This window comes from Medicago sativa, chromosome 2 (genome assembly GCF_051527215.1).
Source record: "Medicago sativa cultivar Bolivia chromosome 2, Bolivia_mono, whole genome shotgun sequence".
In the NCBI taxonomy this organism is placed as follows: domain Eukaryota; kingdom Viridiplantae; phylum Streptophyta; class Magnoliopsida; order Fabales; family Fabaceae; genus Medicago; species Medicago sativa.
The window spans coordinates 16,410,784-16,430,344 of record NC_140750.1 but is presented as its reverse complement, the minus strand read 5'-3'; the positions used below and the strand labels follow the sequence as shown (position 1 = coordinate 16,430,344).

The following is a 19,561-nucleotide window of genomic DNA, read 5'->3' as shown; positions in this document are numbered from 1 at the left end:
TGGTCACTTTAGTCCCTAAAATGAACTAAAAGAGTCTACATTCAGAAACTGTTTTGCAATTTCTTTGCTTTCAGGGACTAAAGTGACTACTTCTTTCCCATTCAGGGACTAAAGTGACAGATTCCCCTTTGAGATATATTAGGTAAAGCTGTTAGGTAATGATTATCGCCGCATGTAAACATTAAGTAAAGTCATCCATAAACCAAGTAGATTTTGCATATCATATGTAATTCTACGTAGTATTCAGCTTTTTTTATTAAAAAAAAAATAAAGAAAAGGAAAGCTTTATAACGATCAAATTAAGGGTGCGTTTGTTTCAGCTTTAAAAAAAAAATAGATTTTGAGGTAAAAGAATCTAGAGATTTTTTTTGTAGAGAATCTAGAGATTTTTTTTGTAGAGATTTTTAAAAAAATATATTCTATTTGTGTTTGTTTACTATCCTAAAAATCATTTTTTGAAGATTTGAAACCCTTACACTTGAGCTCCTTGTATTTAGAAAAAACAATAGATTTTGGAAAAGCTACTTGGAATAGATTTTCATTTTGAGCCTAAAAATGATTTTTTTAACAAAATGGATTTTTTCAAAATCTAAAACAAACACTACAAAAACAAAAAAAGTGATTTTTTAGTTAAAAAAATAGATTTTTTTTCAAAAAAATCCAAAACAAACGGACCCTAAAGTCTATTTTGGCCATTATAGAGCTTCTTCGTTCTTCTTTATAAAATGATTATTGCATATCATGATCTAATTCTATCAAGGTAGATTATGCATATCATTTCTAATTCTATCTCAAAGTATTATGTTTTGTTTATTAAAACAAAAAAGAAAGGTAAAAAACAAACTAAGAAATTCGTCGCCTAAATACTCCACGTATATGCGCAAGCAGGATAATATTCAATTGGAGAGGTGGAGAAATCCACATATTCAAGAAAATAAGTAATACCTAATACCATAGACACTTGCTCTTTTTTCTTATACATAATTAGCATGTACATAAATAGGAAATATAAAAAAGTGGATAAATCAAGTGTAAGATCTTCCATACTGATTAGAGGTAAAAAATATGTTAAAGACGAGTTAGACTTTGCAAGATCCGATATGGTTTGTCAAAACATTTAAGGTCTAAGTCTGATTTATAGCATATCGTAGGTATATTTATTAGGCATGTGTCTAGGTTTCCTAAAGGGTGATATACCTTGTAATTTGTTTAAAAGACTATTTCATCTGAACATATTTAAACAAGAGCAATGATATATATCAAGAAAGATTTTATCAAGAAATTGTCCCGAAATTAATGTTAGCCAATAAAATCTCAGCATGGCCGGAAATCATGGGGTGGTGGGTGTTATGTATTTTTTTGTTATGAAACTTTAATAAATAAGATTGAAATCTAAGGGTGATTATTCTGTCATGTCATTCTTGAATCCATCAAGAAAATCCATTCTTGATATCTAGCATTTTCCTTTAAACAAATAATATGATATATGTTACAAATAAGTGAATTAATAGACTAATATGGCATGTTGCTTATTTATAACAAAAATAATTTAGTAATAGTCGCACACATTTGTGACAAATTTATTATTTCAACAAGTTTTCTTAATACTCGTGATTTTCGTTACAAGATCCTATAAAAAAGGACAGAGAGAGTACTTCACATAAACTTGTTCACCAAACACCTAATAACTATGTAACACATACCATGAATGTGCCTAGTTATATAGCTTATTTATTAGTTGGCTCCAGTCACTACATTTACATTGAGCTAACCATACCCTCCTCTGTTGAGGCAACACTGACAAGACCTAGTTCTACTGATTTTGAATTAACAAAGTTGCATTGTTTTCTAATCTCTCCTTGGTTCCCCGTTAACACACCAATATTTCCCATTTTAATCATAGCAGCCTTAAAGCTCTCAAAAAAAGCTTTTTGATCAGTGGCAAATTGGTTGACAATGCTAATGGTATCTGCACCAGACGTTGAGAACAACTCTTGATCACTTTGAAGCAAACCTTTTTTCACTTGAAGATTAGAGTAATAGTTCTTGTCAAATTTATCAGGAGTAGTTGGATCAAAACTTGCAAGGGGAGTTCCAGGTCCACCATTGGGACATATATTGCGCAATTGTTGTAAGTAAGTTGTGTTAAGAGTTGGATCGGGATTTCCTGTATTGCTGAAGTTGTACAATCGACTAACAAATAAAGAGCAATGAGCTCTTCCAAATGTATGAGCACCTGCGATTGAAACATATATCTCTTATCTCTTATAATATAAGAAAGGAGTGCACGCTGCACCACAAGGCGACATCTGGCAGCGTGTATGTGTGCCATTTGGCTGCAGCTTTGCTTGACAAGTGGGCAGTTGCTGAATTGACAAGTGGCAAAACTTTTTCTTCCCAAAACCTTTTCCCACACTTTCTTCCCTCTTCTAAATTTGAATTTTGAATTTCAAACATACAAGCAAAGCTTTGTTTAATATTATTGCTTCACTTTTCCCAACTAATGTTAAATCAGTATAAACAACTCTATCTCAACAATTTATTTCTCTCATTTCAATTTTTCATTGCAAACTTCTCTCTCTTCCATATCCAAGTAAGCTTCTCTCTCTAATGTTTCTCTCTTTCTCTCTTCCGATTTTTTTTACAAAATTACCTTTTGTTTTCTACACATATATTCAGTAGAAACAAAACTCATCATGTTTTCTCTTTCCCTATTCAGATCTCAATGTTCTCATTCTTTCATACTCAAGTAAGCATGTCAAACTTCCCTCAAAAAAAAGTAAGCATGTCAAACTTTCTTCATTTATACCATTTCTTCAAGTTTATTTTATTTTTTTGCATATCGATTGAAGTTTTGTTGTTGTTGTTGATGATGTTTTCACGAAATCAAAAACAAGTAAAGCTTTGTTTTTGTTGTTGTTGTTTATTTTCATTACAAAATAAATTATTGTTGCTTGCTCTTTTTTGTTTTGTAGAAGCAAAAAGAAAGTTCACTTCTCCATGGTGAAGATAGAAGATAAAGGAGACATTTTTTTTGTTCTCAATCTCTTTTGTTACTTAAATGCAGAAAAATGTATGAACCAAACTAACCATTCAATTCCTTATTTTTATTTTTGTATGTTTGACTTACAAAATTAAAGTTTCATTCATTTTTATTTTTCCATGTTAGATCTATGTTGTTCTTATCCATGTGTTGAAGGTTGAAGATAAATCTTACATTTTTACTAATCTCATTTGTTTCTACGATGCCAAAAAAAAAAAGGTATGAAACTAACTAACCTTTCATTTCTGATTTTGTTGAGATGTTTGACTTATAAAATTAAAATATAATTATTTTTTGTCATTTCATGTTAGATATGTGTTGTTGTGATTCTTATTTTGAAGGTTGAAGGCGAATGAGAAATTTCTCCCAATCTCTTTTGTTTCTATAGTGCAAAAAAAAAAGTATGAAACTAACTAACCTTATATTTCTTATTATTTTCTTCCATGATTGACTTACAAAATTAAAGTTTAATTCTTTTTTGCTTTTTCATGTTAGATCTATGATGTTGTGATTCTTATGTTGAAGGCTAAAGATAAATGAGACATTTTTGTAACCGGCGAAATCAATATGACATGATTTAGATCAAGGTATAAAAACACCATTCATATTGTGTATTTCTTTTGTATTACTTTTTCCTTCTTTTGATTGAAAAAAATTAAATACATAGAGCCAACAAATTGTAATTGGAAAAAAAAAAATCAACAGCCACGGTAGAGTGTGTTTGTTCAATCTTTTTCAAATATTTACAAACTTACACAATCATTCCTTTTGTTTATTTTTTTTTTTGAAAAGAAAAAAGAAAAGTAAAAATAACATTTATTCTATTTTTTATAAGAAAATAAAAAATAGACTATAAATAAAAATGAAAACAACCATGAAGGATTATGAACAAGAAAAAGCATAAGAAAATGATGATGAGTACAAACGTCAAAAAAGATAGCAACTTTGTCTGATATATATTGTGACTACAATTTTCACTTCCATTAATAATTTGTTTTTACAACCTGTGGCTATTTAAAAATATTCTTTGAAAAGAAAAGTGAGAGAAAAAGATTTTTTTTTTGAACAAAAAGTGAGAGAGAGAGAGAGAGAGAGAGATGTCATTCTTTATTTCTAAAAGGAAAATCTAATAATATCTTCAACTTATTATATCATTTTTAGTTTAATTTTTTGTAAAGCAAAGTATAATGATTTTTGTTAAATTTTAAAATGAATTATTTATTTTTCATAAATGTATTTTGAAAAAAAGAGTTAAAATCTGATTTTTCATTCAAATTAAATCATTTAAATGATAGAAAAAATATCAAATAGAGTTTAAACATGAAATTCAAAAATAAATTATTTTTTTTTGTTTTTTTAGATGTAAATAATTTATTTTTATTGATTTTATCATAGATCTGAATTTAAACAAAAAAATATAATTATTTACAAACAATTGTTTAGTCATAACCAATTTTGTTTTATCAGAAGAAACACAAATACAAGCCTTTTTAATCAATAGCAGTAAGAACAACATATTTTTTTATATTTTTTAATAAAATCCAAGAAAGTGTAGGAAAAAAATACAAGATAGAAAACTTAAAAATAAACTTGCTTCAGAATTAATTTTTGATACTATTTTGCTAACAAGAAAAGTTTTCAGGTTGTAAAAAAAAAAACATTATTACTGTCTTCTGTGTTTACTATTTTGTCATCTTCAATGATTTTGCAGGAAAAGAAAACAAAGAAATATTTTTTTTATCAATGATCCAATAGAAGTATTATCAAAAGAATACCAAAACAGATTCATTGACTCCATTAAAAAAAACTTCTTGACTCCGAACAAGAAAAGTGATATTAATTAAAAGAAATAGTTTTTTTTATATGATTATGCAAAAAGAAAAAGGAACTTTGTTTATCAAAGATCTAATAGAAGAATTACCAAAAGGCTACCATTAGTATCAGATCTATAAAAGCAAAAACAGTTCACTAATCAACAAAAATAATTCTTACATCTCTTGAAAATACAACAAAATCACATCTGACTTCATCTTTCGATTGTTGTTGTTTTGTTGCATGTATGATGACAAGAGATGTAATCTTTGATTTGCTGTTGGTGTGGTTGTTTCATGTGTGAAAGAAGTCCTGCGATTTGGTGGGATGAACTAGATCCAAAAGAGGGCTTACATGATGAAGTTTCATATCCGCTGCTAAACTCCATGAATGAGATCGAAGTTAATCAAAAATGGTGTTTTTAGTGGCGGTGATACAGTGTCAGTATGAGGATTTCGAAAAAATAAACACAAGAAGAAAGTAAATGATGATATCATAAGATTGTTAGTGTTGTAATGGAAATTGAAAACTATATGGTGGTGGAGGTGCGGCCACCGCAACCAGAAGGAGAAGGAGCGGCGGCTATGGTTTTTTAAGGGAAGAGAGAACTATCTCTTAAGTGAAGAAGAGATAGAGAAATAAAATAAAATGAAATGTTTGTAGATGTGGTGTGAGTTGAAGGAATAAAAGTAAAAATAAAATAAATAAAAAATATGTGGGTGTGGAGTCTGCACATGTGAGAGTAGTAGTGTTAAATAATTGTTTTTATTTTTTTTTTCAACTTATTAATTGTTTTTAATGTTATTTAGTAGTGTTAAATAATTGTTTTTAAATTTTTTTGTCAACTTATTAATTGTTTTTAATGTTATTTATTTCTTTATCCAATTATATGTCATTCTAATTTTAATTAAAATTTATTGTTCCAAATTATATGTTATTTTACAAATTTTATGAATTAACAAAGTACAATCCGGTACTTTTTGTCAAACTTTCTATTTTTTGGTTACACTTTTTTGTCAAACTTTCTATGAATTAACAAAGTTTAATTCAGTAATTTTTTTTTTTTTTAGAACTTATAAGATCAAATAATAATTGTTATTTCACATGTCATAAATTAAAGTGGGTCCATACAACGTGTAGCAAACCTAAGCTTAAAAAATCATCCAAATATACGCGATAAGTTGTCACAAGTGGAATTAACTTTGATAAACTTTTATTATACAACGCTATTAAGTTCTATTGAACTAAAATGCATGAAAAAAGTGATAAGGCAAACAAGATTTTTTTAGTAGCAAACACGCTAAATGAGTTGTCACTTATAAAATCTTAGAAATAACTCTAATGTACGGGATCAGTTTTCACGAATGAAATTAACTCTGATAAACTTTTATTATACAACGATATTAAGCTCTCTTTAACTAAAATGCATGAAAAAAATGATAAGTTGTCACTAATAAAGTTAAATTTCATACAGCAGACAAGTTTTTTTTAGGAGCAAACACGCTAAAGGAGCTGTCACTTATAAAATCTTAGAAATATCTCAAATGTACGGGATAAGTTGTCACAAAAGGAATTAACTCTGATAAAGACAAGTTGTCACTTATAAAATCTTTAAAATTACTCAAATGTACGGGATAAGTTTTCACAAATGAAATTAACTCTGATAAACTTTTATTGTACAACGATATTAAGCTCTCTTTAACTAAAATGCAAGAAAAAAGTGATAAGTTGTCACTAATAAAGTTAAACTTCAAACGACAGACACGTTTTTTTAGGAGTTAATACGCTAAACCAGTTGTCACTTATAAAATCTTAGAAATAACTATAATGTACGGGATCAATTGTCACAAATGGAATTAACTCATATAAAAAAGACAAGTTGTCACTTATAAAATCTTAGAAATAACTCAAATGTACGGGATAAGTTTTCACAAATGATATTAACTTTGATAAACTTTTCTTATACAATTATATTAACTCTCTTTAACTAAAATGCATGAAAATGTGATAAGTTGTCACTGATAAAGTTAAATTTCATACAGCAGACAAGTTTTTTTTCTGAGCAAACACGTTAAACGAGTTGTCACTTATAAAATCTTAAAATTAGTTCAAATGTACGGGATCAGTTGTCACAAAAGGAATTGACTCCGATAAAAAAGTTAAGTTGTCAATTATAAAATCTTTAAAATAACTCAAATGCACGGGATAAGTTTTCACAAATGAAATTAACTTTGATAAACTTTTATTATACAACGATATTAAGCTCTCTTTAACGAAAATGCATGAAAAAAGTGATAGGCTGTCACTAATAAAGTTAAACTTTATACGACATACACGTTTTTTTTAGGAGTTAATACACTAAACCAGTTGTCGCTTATAAAATCTTAGAAATAACTAAAATGTACGGTATCAGTTGTCACAGATGGAATTAACTCAGAGAAAAAAGACAAGTTGTCACTTATAAAATCTTAGAAATAACTCAAATGTACATGATAAGTTTTCAAAAATGAAATTAACTCTGATAAACTTTTATTATACAACGATATTAAGCTCTCTTTAACTAAAATGCATGAAAAAAGTGATAAGTTGTCACTAATAAAGTTAAATTTCATACATCGGACAAGTTTTTTTTTTATGTGCAAACACGCTAAACGAGTTGTCACTTATAAAATCTTAAAAATAGCTCAAAAGTACGGGGATCAGTTGTCACCAATGGAATTAACTCAGATAAAAAAGACAAGTTGTCACTATAAAATCTTAGAAATAACTCAAATGTACGGGATAAGTTTTCACATATGATATTAACTCTAATAAACTATTATTATACAACGATATTAAGCTCTCATTAACTAAAATGCATGAAAAAAGTGATAAGTTGTCAATAATAAAGTTAAACTTCATACGACATATACGTTTTTTTAGGAGTTAATACACTAAACCAATTGTCACTTATAAAATCTTAGAAAATCTTAGAAATAACAATAATGCACGGGATTAGTTGTCACAAATGGAATTAACTCAGAGGAAAAAGACAAGTTGTCACTTATAAAATCTTAGAAATAACTCTAATGTACGGGATAAGTTTTAATAAATGAAATTAACTCTGATAAACTTTTATTATACAACGATATTAATCTCTCTTTAACTAATATGCATGAAAAAAGTGATAAGTTGTCACTGATAAAGTTAAATTTCATACAGCAAACAAGTTTTTTTTATGAGCATACACGCTAAATGAGTTGTCACTTATAAAATCTTACAGATAGCTCAAATGTACGGGATCAATTGTCACAAAAGGAATTAAATCTGATAAAAAGACAAGTTGTCACTTATAAAATTTTTAAAATAACTCAAATGTACGGGATAAGTTTTCACAAATGAAATTAACTCTGATAAACTTTTATTGTACAACGATATTAAGCTCTCATTAACTAAAATGCATGAAAAAAGTTATAAGTTTTCACTAATAAAGTTAAACTTCATACGACATACACGTTTTTTTAGGAGTTAATACGCTAAACGGTTTATTTGTCACTTATAAAATCTTAGAAATAACAATAATGTACGGGATCAGTTGTCACAAATGGAATTAACTCATAAAAAAGACAAGTTGTCACTTATAAAATCTTAGAAATAACTCAAATGTACGGGATAAGTTTTCACAAATGATTTTAACTTTGATAAACTTTTCTTATACAATTATATTAACTCTCTTTAACTAAAATGCATGAAAAAGTGATAAGTTGTCAGTGATAAAGTTAAATTTCATACAGCAGACAAGTTTTTTTTTCTGAGCAAACACGTTAAACGAGTTGTCACTTATAAAATCTTAAAATTAGTTCAAATGTACGGGATCAGTTGTCACAAAAGGAATTGACTCCGATAAAAAAGTTAAGTTGTCAATTATAAAATCTTTAAAATAACTCAAATGCACGGGATAAGTTTTCACAAATGAAATTAACTTTGATAAACTTTTATTATACAACGATATTAAGCTCTCTTTAACGAAAATGCATGAAAAAAGTGATAGGCTGTCACTAATAAAGTTAAACTTTATACGACATACACGTTTTTTTTAGGAGTTAATACACTAAACCAGTTGTCGCTTATAAAATCTTAGAAATAACTAAAATGTACGGTATCAGTTGTCACAGATGGAATTAACTCAGAGAAAAAAGACAAGTTGTCACTAATAAAATCTTAGAAATAACTCAAATGTACATGATAAGTTTTCAAAAATGAAATTAACTCTGATAAACTTTTATTATACAACGATATTAAGCTCTCTTTAACTAAAATGCATGAAAAAAGTGATAAGTTGTCACTAATAAAGTTAAATTTCATACATCGGACAAGTTTTTTTTTTATGTGCAAACACGCTAAACGAGTTGTCACTTATAAAATCTTAAAAATAGCTCAAAAGTACGGGGATCAGTTGTCACCAAAGGAATTAACTCAGATAAAAAAGACAAGTTGTCACTATAAAATCTTAGAAATAACTCAAATGTACGGGATAAGTTTTCACATATGATATTAACTCTAATAAACTATTATTATACAACGATATTAAGCTCTCATTAACTAAAATGCATGAAAAAAGTGATAAGTTGTCAATAATAAAGTTAAACTTCATACGACATATACGTTTTTTTTAGGAGTTAATACACTAAACCAATTGTCACTTATAAAATCTTAGAAAATCTTAGAAATAACAATAATGCACGGGATTAGTTGTCACAAATGGAATTAACTCAGAGAAAAAAGACAAGTTGTCACTTATAAAATCTTAGAAATAATTCTAATGTACGGGATAAGTTTTAATAAATGAAATTAACTCTGATAAACTTTTATTATACAACGATATTAATCTCTCTTTAACTAATATGCATGAAAAAAGTGATAAGTTGTCACTGATAAAGTTAAATTTCATACAGCAAACAAGTTTTTTTTATGAGCATACACGCTAAATGAGTTGTCACTTATAAAATCTTACAGATAGCTCAAATGTACAGGATCAATTGTCACAAAAGGAATTAAATCTGATAAAAAGACAAGTTGTCACTTATAAAATTTTTAAAATAACTCAAATGTACGGGATAAGTTTTCACAAATGAAATTAACTCTGATAAACTTTTACTGTACAACGATATTAAGCTCTCATTAACTAAAATGCATGAAAAAAGTTATAAGTTTTCACTAATAAAGTTAAACTTCATACGACATACACGTTTTTTTAGGAGTTAATACGCTAAACGGTTTATTTGTCACTTATAAAATCTTAGAAATAACAATAATGTACGGGATCAGTTGTCACAAATGGAATTAACTAAGATAAAAAAGACAAGTTGTCACTTATAAAATCTTAGAAATAACTCAAATGTACGGGATAAGTTTTCACAAATGATTTTAACTTTGATAAACTTTTCTTATACAATTATATTAACTCTCTTTAACTAAAATGCATGAAAAAGTGATAAGTTGTCAGTGATAAAGTTAAATTTCATACAGCAGACAAGTTTTTTTTTCTGAGCAAACACGTTAAACGAGTTGTCACTTATAAAATCTTAAAATTAGTTCAAATGTACGGGATCAGTTGTCACAAAAGGAATTGACTCCGATAAAAAAGTTAAGTTGTCAATTATAAAATCTTTAAAATAACTCAAATGCACGGGATAAGTTTTCACAAATGAAATTAACTTTGATAAACTTTTATTATACAACGATATTAAGCTCTCTTTAACGAAAATGCATGAAAAAAGTGATAGGCTGTCACTAATAAAGTTAAACTTTATACGACATACACGTTTTTTTTAGGAGTTAATACACTAAACCAGTTGTCGCTTATAAAATCTTAGAAATAACTAAAATGTACGGTATCAGTTGTCACAGATGGAATTAACTCAGAGAAAAAAGACAAGTTGTCACTAATAAAATCTTAGAAATAACTCAAATGTACATGATAAGTTTTCAAAAATGAAATTAACTCTGATAAACTTTTATTATACAACGATATTAAGCTCTCTTTAACTAAAATGCATGAAAAAAGTGATAAGTTGTCACTAATAAAGTTAAATTTCATACATCGGACAAGTTTTTTTTTTATGTGCAAACACGCTAAACGAGTTGTCACTTATAAAATCTTAAAAATAGCTCAAAAGTACGGGGATCAGTTGTCACCAAAGGAATTAACTCAGATAAAAAAGACAAGTTGTCACTATAAAATCTTAGAAATAACTCAAATGTACGGGATAAGTTTTCACATATGATATTAACTCTAATAAACTATTATTATACAACGATATTAAGCTCTCATTAACTAAAATGCATGAAAAAAGTGATAAGTTGTCAATAATAAAGTTAAACTTCATACGACATATACGTTTTTTTTAGGAGTTAATACACTAAACCAATTGTCACTTATAAAATCTTAGAAAATCTTAGAAATAACAATAATGCACGGGATTAGTTGTCACAAATGGAATTAACTCAGAGAAAAAAGACAAGTTGTCACTTATAAAATCTTAGAAATAATTCTAATGTACGGGATAAGTTTTAATAAATGAAATTAACTCTGATAAACTTTTATTATACAACGATATTAATCTCTCTTTAACTAATATGCATGAAAAAAGTGATAAGTTGTCACTGATAAAGTTAAATTTCATACAGCAAACAAGTTTTTTTTATGAGCATACACGCTAAATGAGTTGTCACTTATAAAATCTTACAGATAGCTCAAATGTACAGGATCAATTGTCACAAAAGGAATTAAATCTGATAAAAAGACAAGTTGTCACTTATAAAATTTTTAAAATAACTCAAATGTACGGGATAAGTTTTCACAAATGAAATTAACTCTGATAAACTTTTACTGTACAACGATATTAAGCTCTCATTAACTAAAATGCATGAAAAAAGTTATAAGTTTTCACTAATAAAGTTAAACTTCATACGACATACACGTTTTTTTAGGAGTTAATACGCTAAACGGTTTATTTGTCACTTATAAAATCTTAGAAATAACAATAATGTACGGGATCAGTTGTCACAAATGGAATTAACTAAGATAAAAAAGACAAGTTGTCACTTATAAAATCTTAGAAATAACTCAAATGTACGGGATAAGTTTTCACAAATGATTTTAACTTTGATAAACTTTTCTTATACAATTATATTAACTCTCTTTAACTAAAATGCATGAAAAAGTGATAAGTTGTCAGTGATAAAGTTAAATTTCATACAGCAGACAAGTTTTTTTTTCTGAGCAAACACGTTAAACGAGTTGTCACTTATAAAATCTTAAAATTAGTTCAAATGTACGGGATCAGTTGTCACAAAAGGAATTGACTCCGATAAAAAAGTTAAGTTGTCAATTATAAAATCTTTAAAATAACTCAAATGCACGGGATAAGTTTTCACAAATGAAATTAACTTTGATAAACTTTTATTATACAACGATATTAAGCTCTCTTTAACGAAAATGCATGAAAAAAGTGATAGGCTGTCACTAATAAAGTTAAACTTTATACGACATACACGTTTTTTTTAGGAGTTAATACACTAAACCAGTTGTCGCTTATAAAATCTTAGAAATAACTAAAATGTACGGTATCAGTTGTCACAGATGGAATTAACTCAGAGAAAAAAGACAAGTTGTCACTAATAAAATCTTAGAAATAACTCAAATGTACATGATAAGTTTTCAAAAATGAAATTAACTCTGATAAACTTTTATTATACAACGATATTAAGCTCTCTTTAACTAAAATGCATGAAAAAAGTGATAAGTTGTCACTAATAAAGTTAAATTTCATACATCGGACAAGTTTTTTTTTTATGTGCAAACACGCTAAACGAGTTGTCACTTATAAAATCTTAAAAATAGCTCAAAAGTACGGGGATCAGTTGTCACCAAAGGAATTAACTCAGATAAAAAAGACAAGTTGTCACTATAAAATCTTAGAAATAACTCAAATGTACGGGATAAGTTTTCACATATGATATTAACTCTAATAAACTATTATTATACAACGATATTAAGCTCTCATTAACTAAAATGCATGAAAAAAGTGATAAGTTGTCAATAATAAAGTTAAACTTCATACGACATATACGTTTTTTTTAGGAGTTAATACACTAAACCAATTGTCACTTATAAAATCTTAGAAAATCTTAGAAATAACAATAATGCACGGGATTAGTTGTCACAAATGGAATTAACTCAGAGAAAAAAGACAAGTTGTCACTTATAAAATCTTAGAAATAATTCTAATGTACGGGATAAGTTTTAATAAATGAAATTAACTCTGATAAACTTTTATTATACAACGATATTAATCTCTCTTTAACTAATATGCATGAAAAAAGTGATAAGTTGTCACTGATAAAGTTAAATTTCATACAGCAAACAAGTTTTTTTTATGAGCATACACGCTAAATGAGTTGTCACTTATAAAATCTTACAGATAGCTCAAATGTACAGGATCAATTGTCACAAAAGGAATTAAATCTGATAAAAAGACAAGTTGTCACTTATAAAATTTTTAAAATAACTCAAATGTACGGGATAAGTTTTCACAAATGAAATTAACTCTGATAAACTTTTACTGTACAACGATATTAAGCTCTCATTAACTAAAATGCATGAAAAAAGTGATAAGTTTTCACTAATAAAGTTAAACTTCATACGACATACACGTTTTTTTAGGAGTTAATACGCTAAACGGTTTATTTGTCACTTATAAAATCTTAGAAATAACAATAATGTACGGGATCAGTTGTCACAAATGGAATTAACTAAGATAAAAAAGACAAGTTGTCACTTATAAAATCTTAGAAATAACTCAAATGTACGGGATAAGTTTTCACAAATGAAATTAACTCTGATAAACTTTTGTTATACAACGATATTAAGCTCTCTTTAACTAAAATGCATGAAAAAGTGATTAGTTGTCACTGATAAAGTTAAATTTCATACAACATACATGTTATTTTCAGAGCAAACACGCTAAATGAGTTGTCACTTATAAAATCTTAGAAATAGCTCAAATGTACGGGATCAGTTGTCACAAAAGGAATTGACTCAGATAAAAAAGACAAGTTGTCAATTATAAAATCTTTAAAATAACTCAAATGCACGGGATAAGTTTTCACAAATGAAATTAACTCTGATAAACTTTTATTATACTACGATATTAAGCTCTCTTTAACTAAAATGCATGAAAAAAGTGATAAGTTGTCACTAATAAAGTTAAATTTCATACAGCAGACAAGTTTTTTGTAGAGCAAACACGCTAAACGAGCTGTCACTTATAAAATCATAGAAATATCTCAAATGTACTGGATCAGTTGTCACAAATGGAATTAACTCAGATAAAAAAGACAAGTTGTCACTTATAAAATCTTAGAAATAACTCAAATGTACGGGATAAGTTTTCACAAATGAAATTAACTCTGATAAACTTTTATTATACAACGATATTAAGCTCCCTTTAACTAAAATGCATGAAAAAGTGATTAGTTGTCACTGATAAAGTTAAATTTCATACAACAGACAAGTTTTTTTCATAGCAAACATGCTAAACGAGTTGTCATTTATAAAATCTTAGAAATAGCTCAAATGTACGGGATCAGTTGTCACAAAAGGAATTGACTCAGATAAAAAAGACAAGTTGTCAATTATAAAATCTTTAAAATAACTCAAATGCACGGGATAAGTTTTCACAAATAAAATTAACTCTGATAAACTTTTATTATACAATGATAGTAATCTCTTTAACTAAAATGCATGAAAAAAATTGATAGGTTGTCACTAATAAAGTTAAACTTCATATGACATACACATTTTTTTTAGGAGTTAATACGCTAAACCAGTTGTCACTTATAAAATCTTAGAAATATCAATAATGTACGGGATTAGTTGTCACAAATGGAATTAACTCAGAGAAAAAAGACAAGTTGTCACTTATAAAATCTTAGAAATAACTCTAATGTATGGGATCAGTTTTAATAAATGAAATTTACTCTGATAAACTTTTATTATACAACGATATTAATCCCTCTTTAGCTAAAATGCATGAAAAAAGTGATAAGTTGTCACTAATAAAGTTAAACATCATACGACATACAAGTTTTTTTTTTTGGAGTTAATACAGTAAACGAGTTGTCACTTATAAAATCTTAGAAATAACTCTAATGTACGGGATCAGTTGTCACAAATGGAATTAACTCTGATAGAAAAGACAAGTTGTCACTTATAAAATCTTAAAAATAACTCAAATGTATGGGATAAGTTTTCACAAATGAAATTAACTCTGATAAACTTTTATTATACAACGATATTAAGCTCTCTTTATCTAAAAATGCATGAAAAAAGTGATAAGTTGTCACTCATAAAGTTAAATTTCATACAACAGACAAGTTTTTTTTACGAGCAAACACGCTAAACGAGCTGTCACTTATAAAATCTTTGAAATATCTCAAATGTACGGGATCAGTTGTCACAAAAGGAATTAACTCAGATAAAAAGACAAGTTGTCACTTATAAAATCATTAAAATAACTCAAATGTACGGGATAAGTTCTCACAAATGAAATTAACTCTGATAAACTTTCATTATACAACGATATTAAGCTCTCATTAACTAAAATGCATGAAAAAAGTGATAAGTTGTCAATAATAAAGTTAAACTTCATACGACATATACATTTTTTTTTTGGAGTTAATATGCTAAACCAGTTGTCACTTAAAAAATCTTAGAAATAACTATAATGTACGGGTTCAATTGTCACAAATGGAATTAACTCATATAAAAAAGACAAGTTGTCACTTATAAAATCTTAGAAATAACTCAAATGTACGGGATAAGTTTTAATAAATGAAATTAACTCTGATAAACTTTTATTATACAACGATATTAATCTCTCTTTAACTAATATGCATGAAAAAAAGTGATAAGTTGTCACTGATAAAGTTAAATTTCATACAGCAGACAAGTTTTTTTTATGAGCATACACGCTAAACGAGTTGTCACTTATAAAATCTTAGAAATAGCTCAAATGTACAGAATCAATTGTCACAAAAGAAATTAACTCAGATAAAAAAGACAAGTTGTCACTAATTGGTTTCTCATTTAATCATACAAATGACTTTATGTAGAAATTTAGGTTAAAACTTTGTATAAAATGCTTTAAGTTCTGATATTATATAATATTGATTATGTGTTTGTAATTATTAATATGTTTATTAACTCCCACTGAAATTTTTTTATATAGATTCAGTGAGATATGACAGATAAACTGAGTTTTGCATGTGGTTTTGTATGTAGTAAAGCAGATCTAGATGAAGTGACGGATTCAGAAAACTTAATAAGTGGGGTCAGTTATATCATAATAAATTATATAAAACGTTCTAAACACTTAAGCGTGCGAAAATTATACAAGTTATATTTATAAGTTCCTGAAATGGTTATTTTTTGAATTTTTTTTGCCCATCTACAAAAAAAATTACTTTTATTATTACTCTCCTGAATTAAATTATAAACATTGACAAAAAAATATGCGCCAACGGCGCAACCCGTGCGTATGCACGGGTACAGCACTAGTATAGATCAATAATCATACATATTATTATTGTAACATTCGCGTCATCATTGTAACGACCAATTAGAAATTTTTAAACAAAAACTTTAAAAATGTTACATACCCGAGAGTGCAACTAGATCAGTAGTACTGAGGCCTTGAGCAGCAAATGCAGCTTTGAGTTGATCCAATGAGTTGAAAGGAGCTGGAAGATTTTGATTAGCAAGTGATTGGTTTGCTGTTAAACCATCTCTTCTTCCTAATGGAACTTTCCAATCAGGGCCTTGAGACTGTTTGATTTCATCACAAAACAAAAACATAATGATAAATCATAAATCAGAAACTACATTTAAAATTCAATATGGTGAATGAAGATACTATAACTATATAGGATGAGGAATGTATACCAGTGTAGATGATAATTCAGCAGCAAGAGCAAGAATATCAGCACAAGAAACTGTGTTAGGACAAGCCTTTTCCACTGCTGTTTTGATTTGATTCACAACATCCAAACCTCTTAATGAGTTTCTGTTTGGAAAAGCATCTTGTTCACTCACAATAGTAGCAGTGTTATTCAACAAAACTGATGCATCACAACCCTGTTCCAATCATAGATCACATAATTTACATTATGATTATAACAATAGCATAATACAAATCATTTACAAGTAGAAGGTAAAGTATACATACTTGAACAAAACAGTCATGGAAGTGAAGCCTAACAAGACTAGCAAGCATACGAGTATCTGTCTTAGAAACGGTTCTTATGACTTCACGGACAATGGAACTAACATTTGGACAAGTTTTACTATAAAAGGATGGATTAAGTTGTGCATTTGAAGAGAAAGGTAACACTCCAAACACAGCCACAATACAGCACAAAGCTATTGCTACAGCACGAAGAGAGTTCATTTTTGTTGTGAGATTGAGTTTGAGATTCTTCATAAATGGCTCTTACATTTATAGATAGCCAAATTAAATTTCCATGGGCCACTCATGACTCCTAGTAAAGGCTAGCTTGTGGTTGTAGTAAATGGTCACACCAATATTGACCAAATAAATTACATATCATACCCATACCAACAAATAATCTTAAAGATATTTGTTAAGCATTTAAAAATAGGAACAATTATTAAATTTTATTTGAAAAAATATTATATTTTAAAATTTCATTGTATTGAATATATCTCGTTCTCAAGATGAAATTTGCACTTTAATTTCATAACAAATGTTTTGTTAATACTTGCCATAACAAATAAATGTTGCTCATTGTCACTCATGAAATCCATTGTATCTTGACCAAGACATGGTTCTGCTGAAGAAGGCACGTGGGCGGCACGAATTTGTTCAAAAATATCTTTATATTCCTGCCATTTTTTTGTTGGTAATGAACATTTTGGACAACATAATGATAACTCGTACGAAAGATTTTGGGTGAGTTTGTTTTAGCCTGGGAAGCCACGATACATTAAAATGGATGACGTATCGTATTCTATGCGTATCTTATACCGATATCTGCTTGATACTTTCCGATGCGTATCAGAAGAATATCCAAAGATTAAATTTTATTTTTTTAAAAAATAATTATCTGATACTTCCTGATACGTATCAGGAGAGTATCTGATAATTATCCTGCACTGATACCTGCCCCGATATTTCCCAATTAATGTTAACTAAAATAACTTAACTCTTGAGTACTAACGTGTTCTTTTTTGGATATAGTGTTTCTTTTTTGGATAGATATAGTATAACACTAACAATGTTCCTTTTGGATATAATATAGTAGTGATGATGCTCTTTTTGGGATATATTGTTTATGTAATCGACTAATCATCACTCTCTTAATCGTCAATATTATTTATATTTTGATGTGCTACGAGCCTATGACTGGTTTCTTTTGTTTGTTAATATATTTGCATATTAAAAAAATGGTTATAATTATATTGTACATTTAATTATATAAGTTTTTTTTATTAACGTATCACAGCCGTATCGTATCTTGATTTTTGAAATTTTTCTGTATCGACGTATCGGTGTAGTATCGTATCCATATCGTATCTCGTATCCGGGCTTCATAGGTTTTAGCTATTCATAGAAAGAAAACTACTCTACTTTATAAAAGAAACACTTTTTTCCCCCTAAAAAAAACTTTTTTTTAAGGATATAAAAAAACACTTTTTTTATCTTATCTTACTATATCTAAAGGAGATAAATGGTTGTGGACTGATCTTTATTATATTCTAATTATATCATTCATTTACCATTCTAATTGCAACTTTATCTTTTTAAAAAATAACTTTATCTTTCCTTTACAAAAACACTTTATCTTTTTGTATAATACTTTTAAGTTTTTCTTAAAAAAATCAGATGAATTCTATTATAATAGAAACAGTTGCACTACAGTAGAACTAGAAATAATAAAATAAATTTTTCTTTGATTATATTATATTAAAAAAAATTATAATCAAATATGATAGAATAAACAAACAACTAAGCTAAGTAAAAATACATAAAGATATACACATTAGTTTCCGTCTTGACGCTAATGTTAATAATGTTTGTTTATAATTTTAAGAAAAATCATATTATATTCTTTTTTGGCTAAAATATGGTTTTAGTCCCTGCAAATATGTCTCGTTTTGGTTTTAGTTCCTGTAAAAAAAAAATTGTTTTTGGTCTTGAAAATTTTTTTGTTTTTGAAAATAGTCCCTCCAGGGACTATTTCAAAAACAAAAATTTTTGCAGGGACCTTTTTAAAAAACAAAATATTTTGCAGGGACCAAAAACTACAAAATGGATTCTGTCATCATGTGCCACATACGCAAATCATCACAAAAATGGGGTCAGAGACTATTTTAAAAAACAAAAAAATTTGCAGGGACCAAAAACAATTTTTTTTACAGGGACTAAAACCAAAACGAGACATATTTGCAGGGACTAAAACCACATTTTAACCTTCTTTTTTAATGACAAAGTAGTGTGTGTATCAAAATCACAAACCAGACACATAGTTCAATGATAAGCTACAACAAAAATAGTAGGACAATGAATACTCAAATTAACAACAAAAAGAAAAAATATAAGGCATAAAGATAACACACAAAAAAACACTCAACACCCACATAGC

At 27.8% G+C, this 19,561-nt stretch overlaps 1 protein-coding gene and 1 long non-coding RNA gene across 3 annotated transcripts; one reads left to right on the top strand and one right to left on the bottom strand.

Annotated features, from left to right (window-relative positions):
* Positions 1-1,548: 1,548 nt before the first annotated feature.
* Positions 1,549-17,367, bottom strand: LOC146944990 (peroxidase 15-like). The gene is made up of 4 exons (XM_085743374.1): positions 17,125-17,367; positions 16,842-17,033; positions 16,559-16,724; positions 1,549-2,236 (listed from the first exon to the last, which is right to left on the bottom strand). Exons 1-4 carry the CDS (start codon positions 17,344-17,346, stop codon positions 1,758-1,760), a joined length of 1,059 nt encoding a protein of 352 aa, XP_085599500.1. The 5' UTR covers positions 17,347-17,367; the 3' UTR covers positions 1,549-1,757.
* Positions 2,460-5,248, top strand: LOC146944991 (uncharacterized). Of its 2 annotated transcripts, none has more exons than XR_015026201.1 (7): positions 2,460-2,593; positions 2,720-2,779; positions 2,976-3,073; positions 3,170-3,262; positions 3,385-3,444; positions 3,539-3,630; positions 5,114-5,248. It is a non-coding gene; the product is annotated as an uncharacterized LOC146944991 (long non-coding RNA). The 2 variants fall into 2 exon arrangements; XR_015026202.1 differs by having other exon boundaries at positions 3,355-3,444.
* Positions 17,368-19,561: the final 2,194 nt, after the last annotated feature.